The sequence below is a fragment of the Barbus barbus genome (genome assembly GCF_936440315.1).
Source record: "Barbus barbus genome assembly, chromosome: 26".
NCBI classification, from domain to species: Eukaryota; Metazoa; Chordata; class Actinopteri; order Cypriniformes; family Cyprinidae; genus Barbus; species Barbus barbus.
This window is the reverse complement of record NC_136754.1, coordinates 24,853,558-24,874,086: the sequence shown is the minus strand read 5'-3', so window position 1 is coordinate 24,874,086 and position 20,529 is coordinate 24,853,558. Positions and strand designations below refer to the sequence as shown.

Below are 20,529 nucleotides of genomic sequence, written 5' to 3'. Positions count from 1 at the left end.
TGAATATTAAAGTTGTTTTTTCACTTTGTCAGATGCTGATTCGGCAGTAATGGATTCAGAGATTGGAACACTCCTAAATTATATTGATTGTGTAAGAAGCATTTCTTATGATATTTCCAGACACTAAAAGCTTTTTGCATTGTGGAAACTTAAACTGAATAAATATGCAGTGTACACAACAGTTTTCACTCAGAAATTGAATAAAATTTTTTTTTTACAGTGTACATAAATTTCTTGAAAATGTGTACCAGATATAAGTACAAGACAATAGGTTCTTCTTTTAGAGTTAAGAAAAATGAATGCTTTTTCCCTTAACCTGTTCACCCTTAATGATCTGGCCACACTGTTTTTCTGTACTGTCCAGCAGATGGAGCAGGACTATTTCCAGACGTTGGAATCCTCACCAGATCTTTGTCGTGGGCTTCCAGGACTTTTAAGATACAAAAGAGAGTCCCAGGAAAGGATGTACAGTCCTCAGGTAGCCATTCATTTGATCACTGCCATGGTAAATGTGTAACATTTTATAAAACTGTTGATTTTTTAAAATAAATAACTTGTTTTACACAGCCCCATCAGCAACTGGACTCTCCAATATGCTGTCAGTTCTGTGGTTTGAGAGCTTGGCCGCCTCTGGATCCGGTATATGCAGAGACACGAGAGGTTCGGAGAGGGAGTAGAATATTTGCATGGCATGGGCAGCTGCCACTTGACCTGCCACCGCTGAATGCGCTTGCCTCGCAACCCGTCACCGCTATAGCAAACAGGTGGCGCAAGCTTAGGTGCTGTTAATGATAATTCAAAATTAATTGTAGAATTGCACGGTCTGTTTGCTTATGTGCATCAATCAGTGTAAACAGAGAGAGATGTTGTGGCAGGCGTGATGCTTCGGTGGCGCATGCTCCATTATGGATTTAAAGAGAACAAAACCTAAGGTAAGGTTACAAATGTATAAATAAATGTAGAATTGCATTGTCTGTTTGTTTATATGTATTAATCTGAATGTAAACAGTGAGAGATATTGTGGAAGCATCAAACCTGCTAAGTTGTGGCTGGCGTGACACTTCGGCGCAGGGCGCGCCATTATGCAGGCCATAAACTGGCAACGTATCCTGTGAGATACAAACATTTGAGAGGCTGTGGGGAGAAGCAGTGAAAGTGTAGGTCTTATTTCTTGGTTTCAATTTGAAAGGGTGTTTGTTGCGAATATTTAGATGAGGTGACTTTTGTTTCTACATTATTTTTTTTGCTCACAGGAAGCATTTAAAACTGCATGGCGGCCTGTAGTAGGAAATCCACTCACCCTCCTATAAAAGTTGATCTAGTTCACATATTTACACATGTTGGATGGGACTTACCTGTTTAAAAAGCTGTTATTCAGCATTATCTTATTAGGTTTAGATTGAAATTTTATGAATTAAATGCTAAGGCTAATCTGTGTTTGTGTCTCAAAGATACGTTGCCTTTTTAGGGGTATAAATCAAGATATAAAAACATATATATATATATAGGCTCTGTGATTTTGTGGCTTTTGTTTTAGAAAATCAGATCTTTTTGTAATCTTGACAAAACACATATAAGTGATATTGTGACAGAAAACTGCTTCAAAAAAATCTATTGAGTTTGGGTGTAACCAAGTGGTTATTTTTTGGTATAGTGCCCAATCAAATTCTCACAGGAACCACAATTGTTGTGATATCAACTTCAAATTTGGAACACAACTTGGTTAGACATATTTCATAGAAATTTTTAGAGTTCAACATATTTTATAAAATACTTATTTTATATAAAATAAAATATAGTATACTACATTATCTTTATTGTAACCTTAAACTTTTTTTATACTTTAGTTTTTTTAAGTGTTTTCACTTCAGCAATAATCTGCTATGTGTCTTCTTTAAAGAGACCAACCTTAGGTCTGTATTCCAAAGTGTTCAGGAATTACAAACAAGTGTTTTGTTTTCAATTCATTTATACCCCCAAACTGGCAACGTAACCTGTGGGATACAAACATTAAAATTAAAATTCAAGTTTTGAAAAAAATGATCAAGTTGCATTATTTGTGTTTTGCCCTTTTTAGGGTTAAAGTGAGGAATAACGGTGCGTTTCCACTACAGCGTCAAATCTGCACTCAGTGCCACTGGCAACGCTACTGCTTTGGGGCGTGTCTAATTTAGGGCAGAGCACGCCTCTAAAAACAAGATTCAAGATTTTTATTCGTCACATACACAATTATACAGAGTATAGCCAGCAGTGAAATGTAGGTCAGGTCCGCTCCAAGGACAGTGCAATTGTATAGACAAATATTAAGAAAAAGAAAAGTAGAAAAAAAAATAAAAAGAATAAAATAAAAGATAAAGAAAATATATATATAAATTTGCAGGTCAGTATGTTGTTGACATAAATAGTAATATAACAGGAATGTGCAAAAAAGTTGTCCGGGGTATTTAAATAGCAGCATATGAGGTAGAAAAAATGATGAATATCTTATTGATATGGTGATATTTACATGGAGTCTGTGTCATAACATAAGTGATGTTATGACACAGAGTTAGAGTTTAGGAGCCTGATGGCCTGGGGGAAGAAGCTCCTCCTAAGTCTCTCAGTTTTTGCCATCAGGCTACGGAAGCGCTTACCAGATGGAAGCAAAGTGAATAGACGTTACCAGGGTGATTGAGTCCTTGATGATTTTGACAGCTCTATTTTTGCAGCGTTTGAGGTAGATGTCCTGCAGAGAGGGGAGAGCAGACCCTGAGATGCGCTCAGCTAAGCAATGTTTACACCCTGTTTGCATTTCATATTCTTCCATAGGAATGAATTGAAAATGCTCTGCTGTGCTCGCTACGTGCCAGTGGAAACGCACCGTTATGCTTTACGGTGCGTTTCCACTGGCACATAGCAAGCGCAGTGAATTGTGCCTTCCTTCTCTTTCATCATCTTGTGTTCGAGATCCACCTATCAGATGCCCTTCCCATAGGTGGATATCTCCACTCTATGTTTCAGAGAACCAGGGTTACGAACAGTAACCTTGTTCTTTTTCATCATCTCGTGTTCGAGATCCAGCTATGGGAAGGACATCCGATAGGTGGATCTCTCCACTTGATGTTTGAGAGAACCGGGGTTACAAACAGTAACCTATTGCTTTCAGTTCATTCCTATGGAAGTTGAGCTTAAAGCTTGCGCGGTGCATTATGGGATTGAAAGCGGCTGAGAGCATCAAAAAGTTTGGGCATTCCTTGACTTTATGCAAATATAGAGCGAAAAATGCCAAGTGACAACCTATCGCTGTGAAAAGAAGAATATGAAATGCAAACAGGGTGTAAACATTGTTTTTAGAGGCGCTCTGCCCTAAATTTAACACGTCCCAAAGCAGTAGCATTGCCAGCGGCACGGAGCACAGATTTGACGCTGTAGTGGAAACGCACCGTAAGTTAGGTGGCAAATAGGTAAATGAATGTAGAATTACACTGTCTGCAAACAGACACTTATTTGCGACATGATCTTATGTTTAATCCTCTCTTTAAATCCATAATGGAGCACACAGCACCTAAGTGTCACGCCACCTGTTCGCTATAACGGTGACGGGTTGCGAGGCAAGCACATTCAGTGGTGAGGGTTAACGTGGCAGGTGCACATAGCGGTGGCAGGTCGAGTGGCAGGCGCACATAGCCGTGGCAGGTCGAATGGCAGGTGCATTTGGTGGTGGCATGTCCACATACATAGCAGTGGCAGGTCAAGCAGCCGACACTAACTCGGTGCATTTCCATTACAGCGTCAAATCTGCACTCAGTGCCGCTACAGCGCTACTGCTTTGGGGCGTGTCAAATATAGGGCAGAGCATGTCTCTGAAAACAGTGTTCACACCCTGTTCGCATTTTATCTTCTTTTAACGACAGTTATAATGAAAGCATGCAAAGTGCATTTACTTTTGCATATGACTTTTTCAACGACAAGTGATTTCATTTCAGTAATCCACCAGTTCAGCAAACACTCGGAAACATGTCAAAATCTTGCCTTGCCTACTTTTCACAGCGACTGGTTGTCGCCCGGAGTTTGTCACTTGATATAGTTGCATAAAGTCGAGGAATGCCCAACCTTTTTGATGCTCTTGGCTGCTCTCAATGCTTTCTCCGCACTGCTTTCAATCCCATAATACACCACGTGAGCATTTAAGATAGTGCTGTCAAACGATTAATCTCGATTAATCGCATCCAAAATAAAAGTTATTGTTTATGTATTATATGTGTGGGTACTGTGTATATTTATGATTTATATGTATATACTTAAGAAAAAATTTTTATTTTTAAATTAAATATTTGTATTTATTATAAATTATATGAATATAAATATAAACATGTAAATATTTTCAAAATACATACTGTGTGTGTATTTATATGTACAAAATATAAATACACATATATTGGGTAAATAAAAACTTTTATTTTGGATGCGATTAATTGTTTGACAGCACTAGTTTAAGATCAACTTCTATAGGAGTGAGTTGAATACGCTCGCTCCGCTGCTCTCCCTACATGCCAGTGGAAACGCAACGTTACTGCTTCTGCACTTTTCTTTCTTGAGTTTATGATTGTCTAATTGGACTTCAGGACTTCTGCTGTGAGAACTACAGAGAGTTGTTTGAGATTGTGGTCCATGAAAAGCATCTAGCTATGAAACGTTCTGATGCAAGGCCTAGTGGACCTGCTCAACAAGATGACCCCTTCATCACTGAGGACGAAGAACTACAAGATAAAGCACAAGAAAGAGAAAAACGCAGGTTTGTGATGCATAATACACTTACGTTCTAGCATCAGTTTTTTTTTTTTAAATATACTAATATACTATAAAATATACTTAAAATACACTTTTAAATAACTAATAAATAAACTAATAACTTTAACAAGGATGCAGTGAACTGACAGTGACAGTAAAGATGGTAAACTGACAGGAAATACATTTATAAACTTAGAAAAAATAAATTATGTTCTTCGTTTCCTTAAAAACGTGTCTCAAGGGCACTGTAAATAACATAATTGACCTCTTTCAAAAACATTTTTAAAAAATCTTACATACTGACATGGCATATAGGCTACTTTGATGTAACTTAATCATATTATGAAAATGTAAAAATATGCTTTCACAGAATTAAATGATTTTGTTTACTTGTTATTCCCACCTTTGGCTTAGTTTCAGACAGCAGCAGAGAGAGATGCAGAGATATGACAGAGATGCTCACTCCAGTTTATTGGCATCAAACAACAGTGAGTATCCACGTGTTGGACAGGATGCCCATGGATGGACCATTAACAAAAAATGCTAAATTTTGTCATTATTTACTACCCATTAAACAATAAAACTGATGAATATTGGCACAAAATTCGCTCCATAAACCAGACAAATCCAGCGTTTTGCAAATAAAAACAATCTGCTTTGCAAAGAACAACTCGACCTTTAAACAAACACAAAGTGATTTGCAAATACAAAACTCTATTTGAGAGAAAATGCAGAGGTATGAACAAATATATGTATTGTGTGTTACAACTGTGTGACTGATTTGCCTTTTTATAGGGAAACTTGGCTTGATTTTCTCACAAATGTGCGCTGGAAGATTTTCTCACAAATGCAATTGAGCAACTTCCTTTTCTAAAAACAGCAGATGGCGCTGTTGGACAATTTATGCTATTCTCCCGAGTCCCGAAACACCCGTTTACATTTTCAAGGAAAATACAGCAGACCAACATGAGTGGGGAACAGGTGAGTTTCTGTCTTACTAGATCTATAATTAACCATTTAGATGTTTTCACAAAGCGACCCTATGCAGTGAAATTCACAATAAGTGCTATAAAGTTGTTAACATGATTGATTAGTTCAAAAATCAGTAGTGACACGGCTAAATATTTAACTAGGCAGTCTTTCCCTATAAAAACCATTCCATTCTCCGTACCTCTTATCCATTGCGGGATATAGAATATATAGGCTACATATGTTGATACAATTGTTCAACATTCAAAACAATGCAGGGGTATAACAATTTATTGTGCCGCAATATATTGTAATACTAAAACGTATTACGCATGTATATAAACTATGCTATATAAACATAAATATGATAATAAACTATGATATCCTATCCCTTATGAAAATTAAAGTTAGTTTTACTATAGTTAAAGTGTGGTAACCATGTGTTTTTGCAGGTTACCATTTCTATAACGGCAGCTTTAATACAAATACCATGGTATTTATTTAGTAAAACCATGGTTAATTTTCGTAAGGGAATTTTAACGTTTAGATTATATTTCGGTACAGTTATATAGCTGAATCACAATAAAGCTCACCTGAACTTAAACTAGTTTGATTATAGTAGCCTATTAGTATTAGATTAGCCTACTCCTTTCAGTAGGTTATTTATAGCAGAATGACAATAAATCTTACTTGACTAAATGTAAAAATACAATTCAAAATGCTTTCATTTTTGTTACACAGTTGTCGCTCTCCACAATACATTTGCATCTTAGTATAACAATATATTGTTATACCCCTGCATTGTTTTGAATGTTGAACAATTGTATCAACATATGCAGCCTATTTTAAATACCGTGATCCAACAGTGGATAAGAGGTATGGAGAATGGAATGGTTTTTATAGGGAAAGACTGCCTAGTTAAATATTTAGCCGTGTCACTACTCATTTTTGAACTAATCAATCATGTTAACAACTTTACAGCACTTACTTTGAATTTCACTAACATTGTAGTAGGGTCCCTTTGTGAAAACATCTAAATGGTTAATTATAGATATAGTAAGACAGAAACTCACCTGTCCCCCACTCATGCTGGTTTGCTGTATTCCCTGAAAAGGTAAGCAGGTGTTTTGTGTCTCGGGAAACTAGTGTAAATTGACCGACAGCGCCATCTGCTGTTTTTGGAAAAGGAAGTTGCTTAATTGCATTTGTGAGAAAATCTGCCAGCACGCATTTGTGAGAAAATCTGCCAGCACGCATTTGAGAAAATCTTCCAGCACGCATTTGTGAGAAAATCTGCCAGCACGCATTTGTGAGAAAATCTGCCAGCACGCATTTGTGAGAAAATCTGCCAGCACACATTTGTGAGAAAATCTTCCAGCATGCATTTGTGAGAAAATCAAGCTGTAACACACAATACATATATTTGTCCATACCTCTGCATTCTCTCTCAAATCGAGTTTTGTATTTGCAAATCACTTTGTGTTTCTTTGAAATTCGAGTTTTTCTTTGACAAGCAGATTCTGTTTATTTGCAAAACGCTGGATTTATTTGATGAATATTGTCACAAAATTTGCTCCATAAAAACGTCACAATAAAAGCATCACAAAAGTGGTCCATAAATCTGAAGTCGTACAGTAAATTTGTGTGGTAAAAATTAAACTTGGTGTAAACACAAATTTGGATTAGTGTTAGTGATGTCTGATTCAGGACTTCTTCAGTGAATAAGTTGATAATATGAAATATATTTATTTATTTTTAATATTGATGTGTACGTTAGGGTGGGCCTTATTGGGGGGGCAATTTTTTTTTTTTATTGTTTTTGGAAATGTTAACCTCTCACCCCCTCATTAGTTTCTCAACTAGAAGTATGTAGGTCATGGGTTCGAGTCTCAGTAACTTTAGTAACCACGACTGAGGTGTCCTTGAGCAAGGCACAGAACCCAAAACTGCTTCAGCTAGAGCTGGTATAAATGGCTGCTCACTATTCTGGGTGTGTGTGAGCAGTGTTCACTACTTAATGCTGTAGGTGTGCACTTGGATGGCTTAAATGCAGAGCAGAAATTCTGAGTGTGGGTTACTATACTATGGCAACATGTCATGATAATGGCAGAACACACACAACTTTGTTATTCTTCCTAAATGAAGCTCCTGGTACATGGGCAAACAATGCAAATGCAAGGAAGAAGTATTGCAAAGAGTTGTATGTGAGAGTGCAACAGACTCTCAAAAGACTGATGAACAAACACAGTTCATTATTCAGATTGTCAGAGGGCAACAAAATCTGTTTTTAGTTTTTGCAGCTGAAGCATGTGTCGGATTGTCAACATGATCTAGATCAGATCAGTTTTTCAAAGATTGGTTCTCATCAGCAGCATTGTAATTTAACTTGGTCAAATGTAAGATTTTGTTTTTGGCGTTTTATGCCTTTACTTTAAAGGGAAAGTAAGTGTGCTTTCATATTTCACAAGCCAGCATTTAAAATCAAACCATTTCCACTGCTTAGACATTTTGATTTATTTAATATATTGGATAAAACTGAATGTATCATATGTATAACACTCACTAAAATTGAATTTAAAACTAAAATTGAAATTAGTTTGTGTGTGATGTGATATAGTAATACAGAGATGTGGTAAATGAATGGTTTCTTTCCCCAGATGTGCCTCATGATAAAGCAGTCATCAGTTTCCGGCTCTCTAACTGTCCACCCAATGAGGATGCTTGGAAAGTTAAAGAGTACATGCATGTGGACGAGACCTCTGGGCAATGGACACATGAGTCTTCTGATCTGGGGTCAATTCAGTTTGGTTTAACTCATCACCAGGTAACTGACCATAATTTACTGTGTTAGAAAGTTGTATCATCATGTGCTTGAACTACACACTCTGGTCTCTTTTTTTCAGTACAATTCAAGTTTATTGGAGAAGTACTACTCTAATGGAGATAAATTTCTCACTGTGTTTCCAGATGCTTCTGCACAAGTTTTGTATCCTTTTGATAATGTGAAATACTAAATGAGTCCTTTTAAGCAGCAATAGCTGTGTGAAAGCAGCTATATATACTCATCCATTATTACTTAACCTTATAAATCTTACTGTACCATATTTGATACACAAATTTCCAAGGCCTCTAAATGACCAACATGATCAAAACTTTGTTGAAAAACCTGTTGTACACAATCTACTACATGCCTTCTGTCATCGGATTGATAGTTTATATTTTTTTTAGTTAATAAAAGGCCTTTAATTGTCATTTAAATTATCCCACTTCAGGTTGTTATACATCTCTTTTATGTAAATGATCTTGTTTGTATATGTAAGAATAACTTTTATATTGTTTGTAATATTTCAAGATGAACACTTAAGCCAATTAGGTTTACTTGATTATCTATCATATGCAAACTTAAAAAAAAAGTAATTATTAATTTCTAGGATTGTCTGTGACTATAAATTTCATTAAGAGACAGAAAACACAAACTAAAAGTATTTTTAAAGTGTACAAGTATAAGGCCAAGAGAGTGGTGCAATGAATCATTAAAAAGTATAGATGATTTTAAAGCAATCTGAAAATGGATTTAGTCTATGACGTATTGCTGTTGTTTGTCCTTATTGTCATGGGTACAGCTATCCCTCAGGAAACTTGGCTCTCATCATTCTCAGCAGTAAGAAGGAAAGGATCTGTATCATACATGATGACATGCCGACTCCTCTCTGTCCAGTCAGAGCCCTCTTTCAGTCTAATGGCAGAGCCACTTGTTACCATAACAACGGCAGCATTTGGTAGGGTCAATTGCTATTACACTGCCACAGATATCAATGTCTCAAGCGGGCTGATTATTGATCTAACTGAGGAGGGGACAGTCTGAAATGCTTAAAGCGGTAGTTCAATCAAATATGGACATTTTGTCAAGATTTACTCACCCTCGTGTCATTCCAAATCTGTAGGATTTTCTTTCGTCTGAACATATTTTGAGAAATGTTTTGCTTACTGTTTGGTTACCAACATTCTTCAAAATATCTTCTGAGAAAGCAAGTCATACAGGTTTAGAGTCACATGAGGGTGAGTAACTGATGATAGAATGTTTATTTTTTGGGTGAATAATCGTGACTTCCACGTGACTTCTATATATTTTCTTCTATTACAGCCAATAATGCAGAGAATACTATTAATTTGTTTTATTAATCTTTGCTTTAATATATATATATATATATGCTAAAACCTGTCTACACACAAACAGATTTGCATTTAAAAGATTTAAAAAGCACAGCAACATTAAGCCATTTCATTTTATTTATTTACTTAGTCCTTTAGCAGACGCTTTTATCCAAAGCGACTTACAAATGAGGACATAAGAAGCAATCAAAACCAACAAAAGAGCAACAACGTGCAAGTGCTATTACAAGTCTTGGTTAGCCTAACGCAGTACAGATAATTATTATATATATATATATATATATATATATATATATATTTTTTTTTTTTTTTAATAAAAAGACATAGATAAAATAAAATTAGAATAGAGAGTGCTAGAGTTAGAGGGTCAAGTAAAGATGGAACAGATGAGTTTAGCCGTTTCTTGAAGATGGGTAAGGATTCGGCTACTCGGATTGAGTTGGGCAGGTCGTTCCACCAGATGGGAACAGTTAATGAAAAAGTCTGTGAAAGTGTCTTTGGGATTGTACAATAATGCGTCGTTCACTTGAAGAACGCAAGCTTCTAGAGGGCATATAAGTCTGAAGTAATGAATTTAGGTAAAGGGGTGCAGAGCCAGTGGTGGTTCTGTAGGCAAACATTAATGCCTTGAATTTAATGCGAGCAGCTATTGGTAGCCAATGCAAGTTGATGAACAGAGGCGTGACGTGCGTTCTTTTCGGCTCGTTAAAGATTAATCTTGCAGCGGCATTTTGGATTAATTGTAGAGGTTTAATAGAATTGGCTGGAAGACCTGCCAAGAGAACATTGCAATAGTCAAGTCTGGACAGAACAAGAGCCTGAACAAGGAGATGTGTTGCATGTTCCGAGAGAAAGGGCCTGATCTACTTAATATTGTATAATGCAAATCTGCAGGACCGGGCAGTTTTAGCAATGGTCTGAAAAATTCAGCTTATCATCAATCACAACTCCAAGGTTTCTGGCTGTTTTTGAAGGAGTTATGGTAGATGAGCCTAACTGGAAGGTGAGATTGTGATGAAGTGATGGGTTAGCTGAAACTACAAGCAGTTCTGTTTTAGCTAGGTTGAGTTGAAGGTGATGGTCCATCATCCAGCAAGAAATGTCTGTTAGACACGTTGAGATGCGAGCAGCTATCGTTGGATCATCAGGATGGAATGAGAGGTAGAGTTGAGTGTCATCAGCATAGCAGTGATATGAAAAGCCATGTTTCTGAATGACAGAACCTAGTGATGCCATGTAGACAGAAAAGAGAATTGGTCCAAGAACTGAGCCTTGAGGCACCCCAGTAAGATGTTGCGACTTGGATACCTCACCTCTCCAAGATACTTTGAAGGACCTATCAGAAAGGTAAGACTCAAATCACTGTAGTGCGGTTCCTGAGATGCCCTTTCTCAATAGGGTTGACAAGAGGATCTGATGGTTGACTGTATCAAAAGCAGCAGACAGGTCCAGCAAGATAAGTAATGAAGATTTGGAAGCCGCTCTTGCAAGTCTTAGGGCTTCAACAACAGAAAGCAAGGCACTTTCAGTCGAAGAAGAAGGGAAACCGGTCTATAGTTCCCTAAAAGAGTTGGGTTAAGAGTGTTAAGAGTGGAGTTATGAGCCTGTTTAAATGCTGAGGGAAAAATTCCAATGTGAAGGGATGTATTAACGATGTGAGTGAGTGCAGGTATAACTGCAGGAGAAATGGCTTGAAGGAGATGAGATGGAATAGGATCAAGCGGACAGGTAGTAGGATGACTGGAAAGGATGAGTTTAGAGACCTCTGCCTCAGAGAGTGGAGAGAAGGATGTGAACGAGTGTATGTTTGCTGGTAAGATATGTTTTATAGATTGTGGTGTGGAAAATTGTGCAGTGAGGTTTGTAATTTTAGTAATGAAGAATGTGGCAAAGTCGTCAGCTGTTAGAGATGATGGAGGAGGAGGAGGAGGACAAAGGAGGGAGGAAAATGTTTTAAAGAGCATGCGAGAGTTAGGCGAATTGTTAATTTTGTCATGATAGTATGTCCTTTTAGCAGTGGAAACATTAGCAGAGAAGTCAGAGAGGAGTGATCTATATAAATTAAGGTCAGAAGGATTTCGTGATTTGCGCCATACCCTTTCCGCAGCCCTGAGTTTAGAACGATGTTTTTGGAGAACATCAGATAGCCAAGGGGTGGTACTAGATGGTAGCATTCATCATGTTGTCATTTGGGAAAAACCCAACTAAACGCGTTCAAGTTTGTCACAATAACACGCTAACTAATGCTTGGAAGATAAGGGGCAGAAAGTATTTAAACAAGATGTCAGAGTGGAACAGAAAGTATCAGTAGCACTGATAGCATCAAGAAAGCATAACTGTTTAGGAGGAAGTGAAGATGAAACCATAGCAGATAGCCGGGAGGGTGAGAGTGAACGCAAGTTACGTCGAAAAGTGACTGGTATGTGATGGTATGTGATGTGTCAGGAATCATGTTGAGGTTAAGAGTGAGGAGGAAGTGATCCGAGGTGTGTAGTGGAGTAACCAGCACATGATCAGTGGAGCGGTGTCGTGTGTAAATAAGGTCCAGTTGGTTGCCTGATTTGTGAGTAGCCGTAGTTAGCACTCTCTAAAGATCATTTTAACATATATCATTTATTAATCTAGTGTTAATGTTCATTTCTTCATACCCCAATACATTTTTAACTTCGGATTCATTTAATGACCTCATGTCATTCCAAACATATGAGACTTAAGGTGATTTTCGAAACACAAAAGAAAACTGAGAATAGGCAGTGCTTCAGTGGATGAAACATTTGACTGAAAATCCAAGCAACCAGATTATTGACGATTCACATTTTTCAAAAAGACTTTGTAAATGTAATCCTTATGAATCAAGTGGTTGAATACAAGTCTTCTAAATAGACATGATCACTTTATAAGATATATTTAATTAAGACATTTATTCAGCATTGATCAATGCACATCAAATATAGGAAACAGAAGCTCAAACATGGTCAAATGTTATCGTACTTTTTAAAGTGTAAAAGTTTTGGATTCGTTGGGTGTCAATGGATGGACAAAGTAGATCAGAGAAAATCAAAAGTATCTTTAATAAATCAGTAAAAAATATTGTTGTGTTCTGAAGAAGAACAGAAGACTTATTGGTTTGAAACAACATGAGGGTAAGCAAATGTCAGAATTTTCATTTTTGGTTGAACTATCCCTTTAAGTTCTATACGTTAAACTATTAGTAACTAATAATTCCTCAGGGGCCTGTTTCATAAAACAAGTTTACAAAATAAGCCAGGTTTATTTCAGTTAGTCTGACTTATTTTTAATCAAATCAACTGACAAAAAGTCAGACTAACTGAAATAAACCTGGCTTACTCAGTAAACTTGTTTTATGAAACAGGCTTCAGGTTAAAAGTATCTCAGTTAATTATAAAATACAAATGACATTACTGTGTGGCTTGTTTTCTGTGGAGCAGGTTGAGTATGGATGCTTGGGGTGGACGGAGTCTAGATGAAGGCGGGAGAAGGATCAGATCATGGAGCTGGAAAGACCAGGCTCAAACCCCAACACCCCTGAGGCCACTCTTTTTGTCACTCAACAGAAATATAGGGGTACGAGTTCTTGGGCAACAGTTGGTGTTTGTATCATTTCTTGCGTCTGGACAGCAAGCCAGATTCAGAGTAGGCAGCTGTGAGCTGGTAAGGAAGTACACAAGTCTTGTCTTTTTAAGTTGATCTCCAATTTTAAAGACATTTTCTTGATCCGTCACACTTGCTACTCAACTCAATTCGGTCCAGCTAAATGTTGTGTCTGCCATGTCTTTGCTTATAGTCTAAAGAACACAACACACCTCCTCAAGTCTTCATGTGTAAAGAGGAACTGGTACTTCTGGCATGCAGGGTTGGCCTTCACATGGCTCTGATACGGTTACAGCAGTGCCAAGCCTTCCCATCCAGCCCAAGACACCTGCGGGTCAGACCTCCACCTTTCCTCCACTCGCTGGTCCAAAGGTTGAGGAGTTTAAGCCACAAAATACAAATGGAAGAGCCAGACAAGGCCTTTATCCAGCGCTGTCTGCAGGCCTGTCCATGAACTGACATGCTTGAAAAAGCATACAAAACATGCTGGAGTAATTTGACTTGACCTAAAGGTGCGAATGTTTGTGGAAAATGTTGTCAATGTCACTTGTCAATATTTTAACGATGTATGAAGTACTGCTCAGACAGAAGTGACTTTCAAACACAGCTGCTTTCTGTTGCGGTCAATGTGGCAAATTCATGCAACCAACTACAAGCGGTTTCAAAATCTGCATAGGAAATTATTTCGCCCTCATACTAACTTCCAAAACAATCTGATGACGAATAATGACTATTTTATGTTGTGGCTCATTCGTACGTTTTCGTACGGTCTGCCCCATTGCTGTATTGTGAAACATTCACATTGTACAAATTCATCCAAAATTGTCACCTCCCCTGGAATTCACACTTTGCCGAGAGTTTGATTGGCAGGCGATCTGACCAATCATAACGCTGAATCTACCAACCAGACTGGACAATAGATAACATCAGTGGACTTGAACTTGAAAAATGGTGTGAATTGACGTTTTTCCATGGTTGAAACAAGATATCTTCTGATATTCATTCATGTTTATTTTGTGCTATAACAAGTAAATAGGAAGAAATGAACAGTAAGGAATAAGATTCTTTTTATTATAAGCGTACGCTGTAGTTTTGTTGCCTGCCTGTTTTTACCATTTATTAGCTGAAGAAAAAGTTGTTCCGAAAATTAATTTAACTATATTGTTCCTCTGTGTCACTATCGTTATAGCTGTGGTGTGGACTTTGCTATTCTCATAGAATTAAAAAAGGCATTTAACTTTATAGTAATCATCCTTGGTGTGAACAGACCTTAAGCCAAGGTCTCGACTAGTTCTTTTTAACAGAGAACATTATCTTAAGCTAATCAACATTTAACAAACTGACCTAAATGTTTTACTAGTACCCAACATATTGTGTGTAATTTTACTTGCAGCATTATCAAAAATTTGAGGTATTGCAATATAATAGAGATCTTTTTATTCCAATTATAGAAATATAACTCCATGTTGAAAAGCTATTAAAGTCCACAAGAAATCGAAACTGACTTTATGTACTTCATTAGTGCACATTCCTAGTCTTGATGTGAACAATTAATCCATGCAAGTTAATCCGCTGAAAATAATGGTTTGATGACGTCGGTTTGATGGCTTTGGCAGAATATCCTTAACCACGCCCCTCCAACCGTTCGGTTGCTTTGAGTGAGAAACAGAGAGGAGGAGCACAAAAATAAAACCACGCCCTCTACTCAATATCCCGTTTCAGCTGGAAATACATCACTAAACTGAAACAAAGTCAGTAGCACCTTATGGTTCACGAGGACTTCAAGATGAATTTTTTGTACAGTAAAATGTTTTTATTCAATAACCAAAATAAGACAATGCCTTCATTAGACAAAATACACTAACTGTAAATATCAGTTCACAATTGGATTCTAGATGGTGATAAGCACATAAGACTCTTCACCTGATGTGATCTGGGTAAAACCAGAATAAACCCAATTGTGGACAAGGTTAATGGCATTACAGGACAAATGGGTGAACAATGATATTTCACATGTTTAATACAAAGGAAGGAGCCATTTCTAATGTTAAAGTATTATTCCAAACCTTAATTGCAACAATGTTACTCTTATAATTCTCTTTTTTTCAAATGTTTTAAGACTGTAAAAATCATTTGCAAGTCTGTTCTTCTAATAAAGAACAACAATTTAGTTTTATTCCATTTTATTTTCCTTTTAGTAAACATTTTAAGATATACAAAGCAATATAAAATCCAGGGCTCAGAAATAGAATTGTTACTTAGTTGTTAAATTATCATGATAGGGGTTGGGCATATAAGTTAGGAGCTTCTCATATCTACTTACTAAATAAGACATAGACCAAGAGTTAGCTGTACAGTAGGATGTGAAAAAAACATGCCATCATAAATTCTGTTGACTGAACTAACGGAACTAAAATTAAAATTGAGAGTCATTGTGAACATATATCCTGACCTGAACCAAATGGTTATTGCACAAGAGATGGGATGCAATCCTAATTATATGGCCACTGTTGTTGCCGTAGATCCCACACCAGCATCTGTAGGTGGTGCATCTCCGAGGGGCACGGTAAGGAGAACGCAGAACATCGGGCGTGTGCTAGTAGAGTATCTACTTTCAGCGCAAACCTTCATAAACGTCACCTCACAACCGTAGGAGAGCTTCACCACAGAGCTAAAAGACAATGTGGAAAAAGTTAATTCATTCATTTATAAGAGGAAAAGGGAATATCATTTGTCTAACTCACCGTTTCATGAAAAAGTATATTCATATTTTCCACCGTACAAAAGAAATTTACACATTTTTGGCTCAACTACATTAAGATTCAAGAGAACAGTCAAAACATTCAAATTCAATTCAAAATCTTTGTGTCAGTTTTAGTGTTTAGCTGCTTACCCATGTTTTTTTTTGTAATAGCCTACTTTTATTTACTGTAGCAAGAATTCATCAAATATTATAGAAATTACATTAACATTACAAAATTTGTATTTTAAATAAATGCTGTTCTTTTAGAACTTTTATAATATTATGTAATACAGGTTTTTTGTATTTTCAATCAAGAAACATTTAGAAAAATCGTACTGACCCCAAACTTTGCAAGTAGTTTGTCAAAATCTAAGGCTATCTGTGTGTCAAAAACTTTTTAAATATACTAGTAAATTTTTAAAACGAGACAATATTTTAAATAATAGAAATTTGTTTACTGCTTGGTAGGGTTATGATGGGTAAACATACGTGGAAGGGTCGTCGGCTCCATTCAGTGAATCAGAGGCAAGGTTACAAGCGATGGTGTGGAAGTGTGTCCATGTGCACGTTCATCTTCATCTCATTCTCCAGAATTTGGACTAGCTGCTGCATGGAAGGCAGGTGGCCTGACTCCAACTTGGACCAAACTGGAACATCTAACCGAAAAAATGCCCCAAAATAGCGTTACCATAGTGATAGTGCAACCGTGCCATTTTACTAACTTCCGCCAGACTAAACCACCGAATTAGGCTACCGCCACACTGCTTCCCTTTAAAAGCGTCAACAAACTTGCATGTTTAGCATGTCTAATGGACAGAGAGCTCTTCTGCTTTAATCATTTCTTACATAATACATTTTCTATCTGCTGCAATTGCATAAATTCCCTGGGTTAAGACATATGTTCTGAAAGGATTTTCTAAACTATAAAAACATTCAGTCATCCCATTTTACAAAAAGGAAAAGAGGTGAAATACTATAATATGCATACCACAAATAAAATAAATGACTTGTTATAAACAAATATTACATGAACTAAAATATAAAAGTTACACACATTTACATAATATAACTCCTCAAATTTTGAATCAAATACACTTACCATTGAGCATGACTTCAAAAGCACCCGTAGACATGCACTGATTTTCAATCATATTGCTGAAGAAGAACACCATCATACAAGCATATATCTAAAAAATGAAACAAAAAAATCCCATCAAGTAAGCATTTCTGCAGCTAGTTTGTTTGTACTATTTTGTGGATAGTTTATACATGACTTGTGCTACTTTTTCAAACTGAAACAAAAATCAAAGAAAGTTGAAGGTTAACTTTTTTTCTGTACTTTGATGCCTACATTTCAGAAATAGTGCAGAAACAGTCAGGTGAACATTAACATGAGAGCTTGCTCTTTGGTCCCTAGTGTATTACATGTTCTCCTAGAACCACAAACGTCACCGAGGTGACAAAGTTACAGATTAATGAGCTCCATGGGGAAAAAGTTTGTATTTGGAACATACTACTCAAACAGGTTTTAGTTAGGAACTAAAAACTAAACCACCAAATGAAAATCTCTCAACAGGAAAAGTCTGAGGTCTTGCCTTATTCTCCTGACTCCAAACCCAGAGACCTGGAGCCTGCATGCCAAATAGAGCAAACGGATCCTTGCCCACAATGATCACACCGATTAACAACAGCTTAAACATAGACAGAAAGGAAGCAATGTGCCTGGAGGAAAGAAAAAACAAAGAGGAGAGACACTATATGTAAATAAATAATTCATACACACACAATAGTTGAATTAGTAGTATTATTGTAGTAGTAGAATTACTGTTTTCTTTTTTACAGAAACACTAAATGACCAGCAATGTCTCAAGCACCAGACATTATTTACATTCATAACACCAATTACTTTAAAAGTTTTAGCATTAAATTATTATTGGTGCTCTGTTATTAATAATGCTTCTTATTATCGATGTTAAAAACAGGTTTTGCTGCTTAATATTTTGTGGAAACATTTTTCAGGATTTTTTTGATGACTAGAAAGTTCAAAACAACAGCATTTAATTGAAATAATCTTTTGTAACATTATAGTGTTTTTACTGTTACTTTTGAGCCATAATATTTGCTGAATAAAATAATTCATTTCTATTAACGAGTCACGCATACCTCAAACATTTTATTGGTAGTATATCACGGTTTCTTCATAAGTATTAAGTAGTAAAACGGTTTTTATCATTGATAATAATAAAGGTTTCTTGAGCACCAAATCAGCATATTTCTGAAGGATCAGTGAAGACTGGAGTAATGATGCTAAAAAAACTCAAATACATGAATTACATTCTAAAATATATTGCAAAACAGCTATTTTAAATTGTAATACCATTTCACAATAGTAGTGCATTTATTTTATCTGTGACCACATAAATGCAGATTTTGTGAGCAGAAGGGAAAAAAGCTGTCATTACAGTAAACGATGTACAAGCCAATGATGATTCTTCTGCAAAGGTGTGTGCATTTGTGTTTATACACACACACACACACTTACTTTTTAAACTCCTGGCCATGAGGATAGACATGTAAGTGGTTTATAAGCGATTACCTGTATAAAGGCAGAGGAAGGTAGTTCTCTCCTTCTATGCGGATGTCTGGGTACCGCTGGTACAAAACCTGCGTGTACTCCTCAAACACCCGCTTGTATCCTCAGGAGACACTGCAGAAAACAAACAAGATGAAGACACACCTCAGAGCCTTTGGGTCACAACCACAGGCTGACGTGATATACGACTATTGCGCACTAATCATCTAAACAATGATTTCCATTTCAGATTATGATAGATGACCTACCATTGGACACTAGATGTTACAGCAGCTGATTATAAATCCATAAAAGCTGCATTATTAAACGAGCAGCGTCTCAAATGACATACACCAATGGGCTAATCCTCAAGTGACAGCCCTCCATTTAACACCGGATTACTGGCCGATTATAACATCCTGCTGAGGTTATCTGATACACTACTTGTGCCATATGAGACAAATGAGCGCTTCTGTCCCAGTACACTTTCCAGTAAGCGTGGTTAATATCTCTGCAGGGTCAAGCATCGCTGTGCTACACACTCAATGTCATACACTGCTCGGCCTGTTCCGGGGACAGACCGACCGAGCGACCGAGCGACCGAGCGACATAAAAACGCCCAAACTCTCACTCACCAAATCTGGAATTTGAGAAGTGGACCCGTGGCAAACTGCACCTTCATTTTCTTGACGCCACTGCTATCCGCCGAGGCACTGTAAAGAGAACAGGCCCATAATATTACCACCGACAGAGCTAACCAACGCATCTTCCCCACGACGACTGATTACTGAACTGAAAGCAGGAAGTGAGGTGCTGGTTTTCATACGGGTAATCCAGGAAGCCACGCTGTGATTGGTTGGCGACTGCTTGACGTGGGGTCACGCATTTGGACGAAGAACTTTCAACGAACCCGTCAAGACTACAAATTTGAACCCGTTCACAAAAATAAATAAAATTAATAAATAAATAGCTTGTCCCGCATCATCTTTTTAAATACACGTTAAATGGAATTTGGTCTGGTCTCTTCCCCACAAATATCTATTAACAAACATGATAAAACGTGCCAAAATTGAAAATAAAATAGTGAATATGTTCGTGTTAAAGCTTTTTTGAACGATTTCTGTAGGCCTACCTATCTCAGAAAAAATACAGAATCTAAATAAATACTATTATTATAATATTATTTTTCTTTATTAAAAGTCAAATTGTCGTATTCACATTCTTATTTTTCATAATTTTTTTATACACAAATAGCATCGATTTTTTTATACTTATCATTTTTTATACACAAATGCAGATTGTTGGGTAAAAACTGTCCATTTTAATAGACGATTCCTATGTTTTGTCTTTGATGAGCATAAAAAAAATCTTTGAAACGTCAAAAATAACTTTCAGTGTATAAATGTGTTATTGTTGCATTATTACATGATATGTGTTTGTTTCTATTGTTCCTGTTGTTCCGCACTTGGTGTAATGTTATGCAAGTCGTTTGGCATGAATAGAAAAAATAACTAAATATAAAACAATTCATCTTCCGTAGCCTACGTAATTCATATGTCCCAAGTTAAATAAATGGATGGTAATTCAAAACCCAGACTGTTACAAACCCGTTCAAACAACTATTTCTCACTCAAAAAGAACGATTTCTTCCATAAATCAGTATATAATTTTATACTACTGACTTTTTTAA

The 20,529-nt window shown here is 36.7% G+C and overlaps 1 protein-coding gene and 1 pseudogene across 3 annotated transcripts; one reads left to right on the top strand and one right to left on the bottom strand.

Annotated features, from left to right (window-relative positions):
• Positions 1-38: 38 nt before the first annotated feature.
• On the top strand, positions 39-15,704 carry LOC306845615 (glutamate-rich protein 6). 2 transcript variants are annotated; one of them, XM_079378520.1, is made up of 10 exons: positions 39-91; positions 365-478; positions 568-660; positions 4,605-4,774; positions 5,185-5,258; positions 8,397-8,563; positions 8,643-8,725; positions 9,363-9,518; positions 13,362-13,584; positions 13,718-15,704. In XM_079378520.1, exons 1-10 carry the CDS (start codon positions 50-52, stop codon positions 13,976-13,978), a joined length of 1,383 nt encoding a protein of 460 aa, XP_079234646.1. In that variant the 5' UTR covers positions 39-49; the 3' UTR covers positions 13,979-15,704. The 2 variants fall into 2 exon arrangements, with proteins under 2 accessions (XP_079234646.1, XP_079234647.1); XM_079378521.1 differs by having other exon boundaries at positions 368-478; positions 13,718-15,370.
• LOC306845616 (thioredoxin reductase-like selenoprotein T1a) lies at positions 15,321-19,669 on the bottom strand (annotated as a pseudogene). The gene is made up of 6 exons (XR_013786009.1): positions 19,475-19,669; positions 18,864-18,974; positions 17,863-17,989; positions 17,367-17,454; positions 16,757-16,923; positions 15,321-16,195 (listed from the first exon to the last, which is right to left on the bottom strand). The product of XR_013786009.1 is annotated as a thioredoxin reductase-like selenoprotein T1a (transcript).
• Positions 19,670-20,529: the final 860 nt, after the last annotated feature.

What these genes read in the sequence shown, in the direction of transcription:
- LOC306845615 (XM_079378520.1), top strand. Translation starts at nt 50, where the DNA reads ATGGATTCAGAGATTGGAACACTCCTAAATTATATTGATTGT. An exon ending in GATGCTTCTGCACAAGTTTT is followed by an intron (nt 8,726 to 9,362) that starts GTATCCTTTTGA and finishes TCATGGGTACAG; the next exon opens with CTATCCCTCAGGAAACTTGG. An exon ending in GAGTAGGCAGCTGTGAGCTG is followed by an intron (nt 13,585 to 13,717) that starts GTAAGGAAGTAC and finishes CTTTGCTTATAG; the next exon opens with TCTAAAGAACACAACACACC.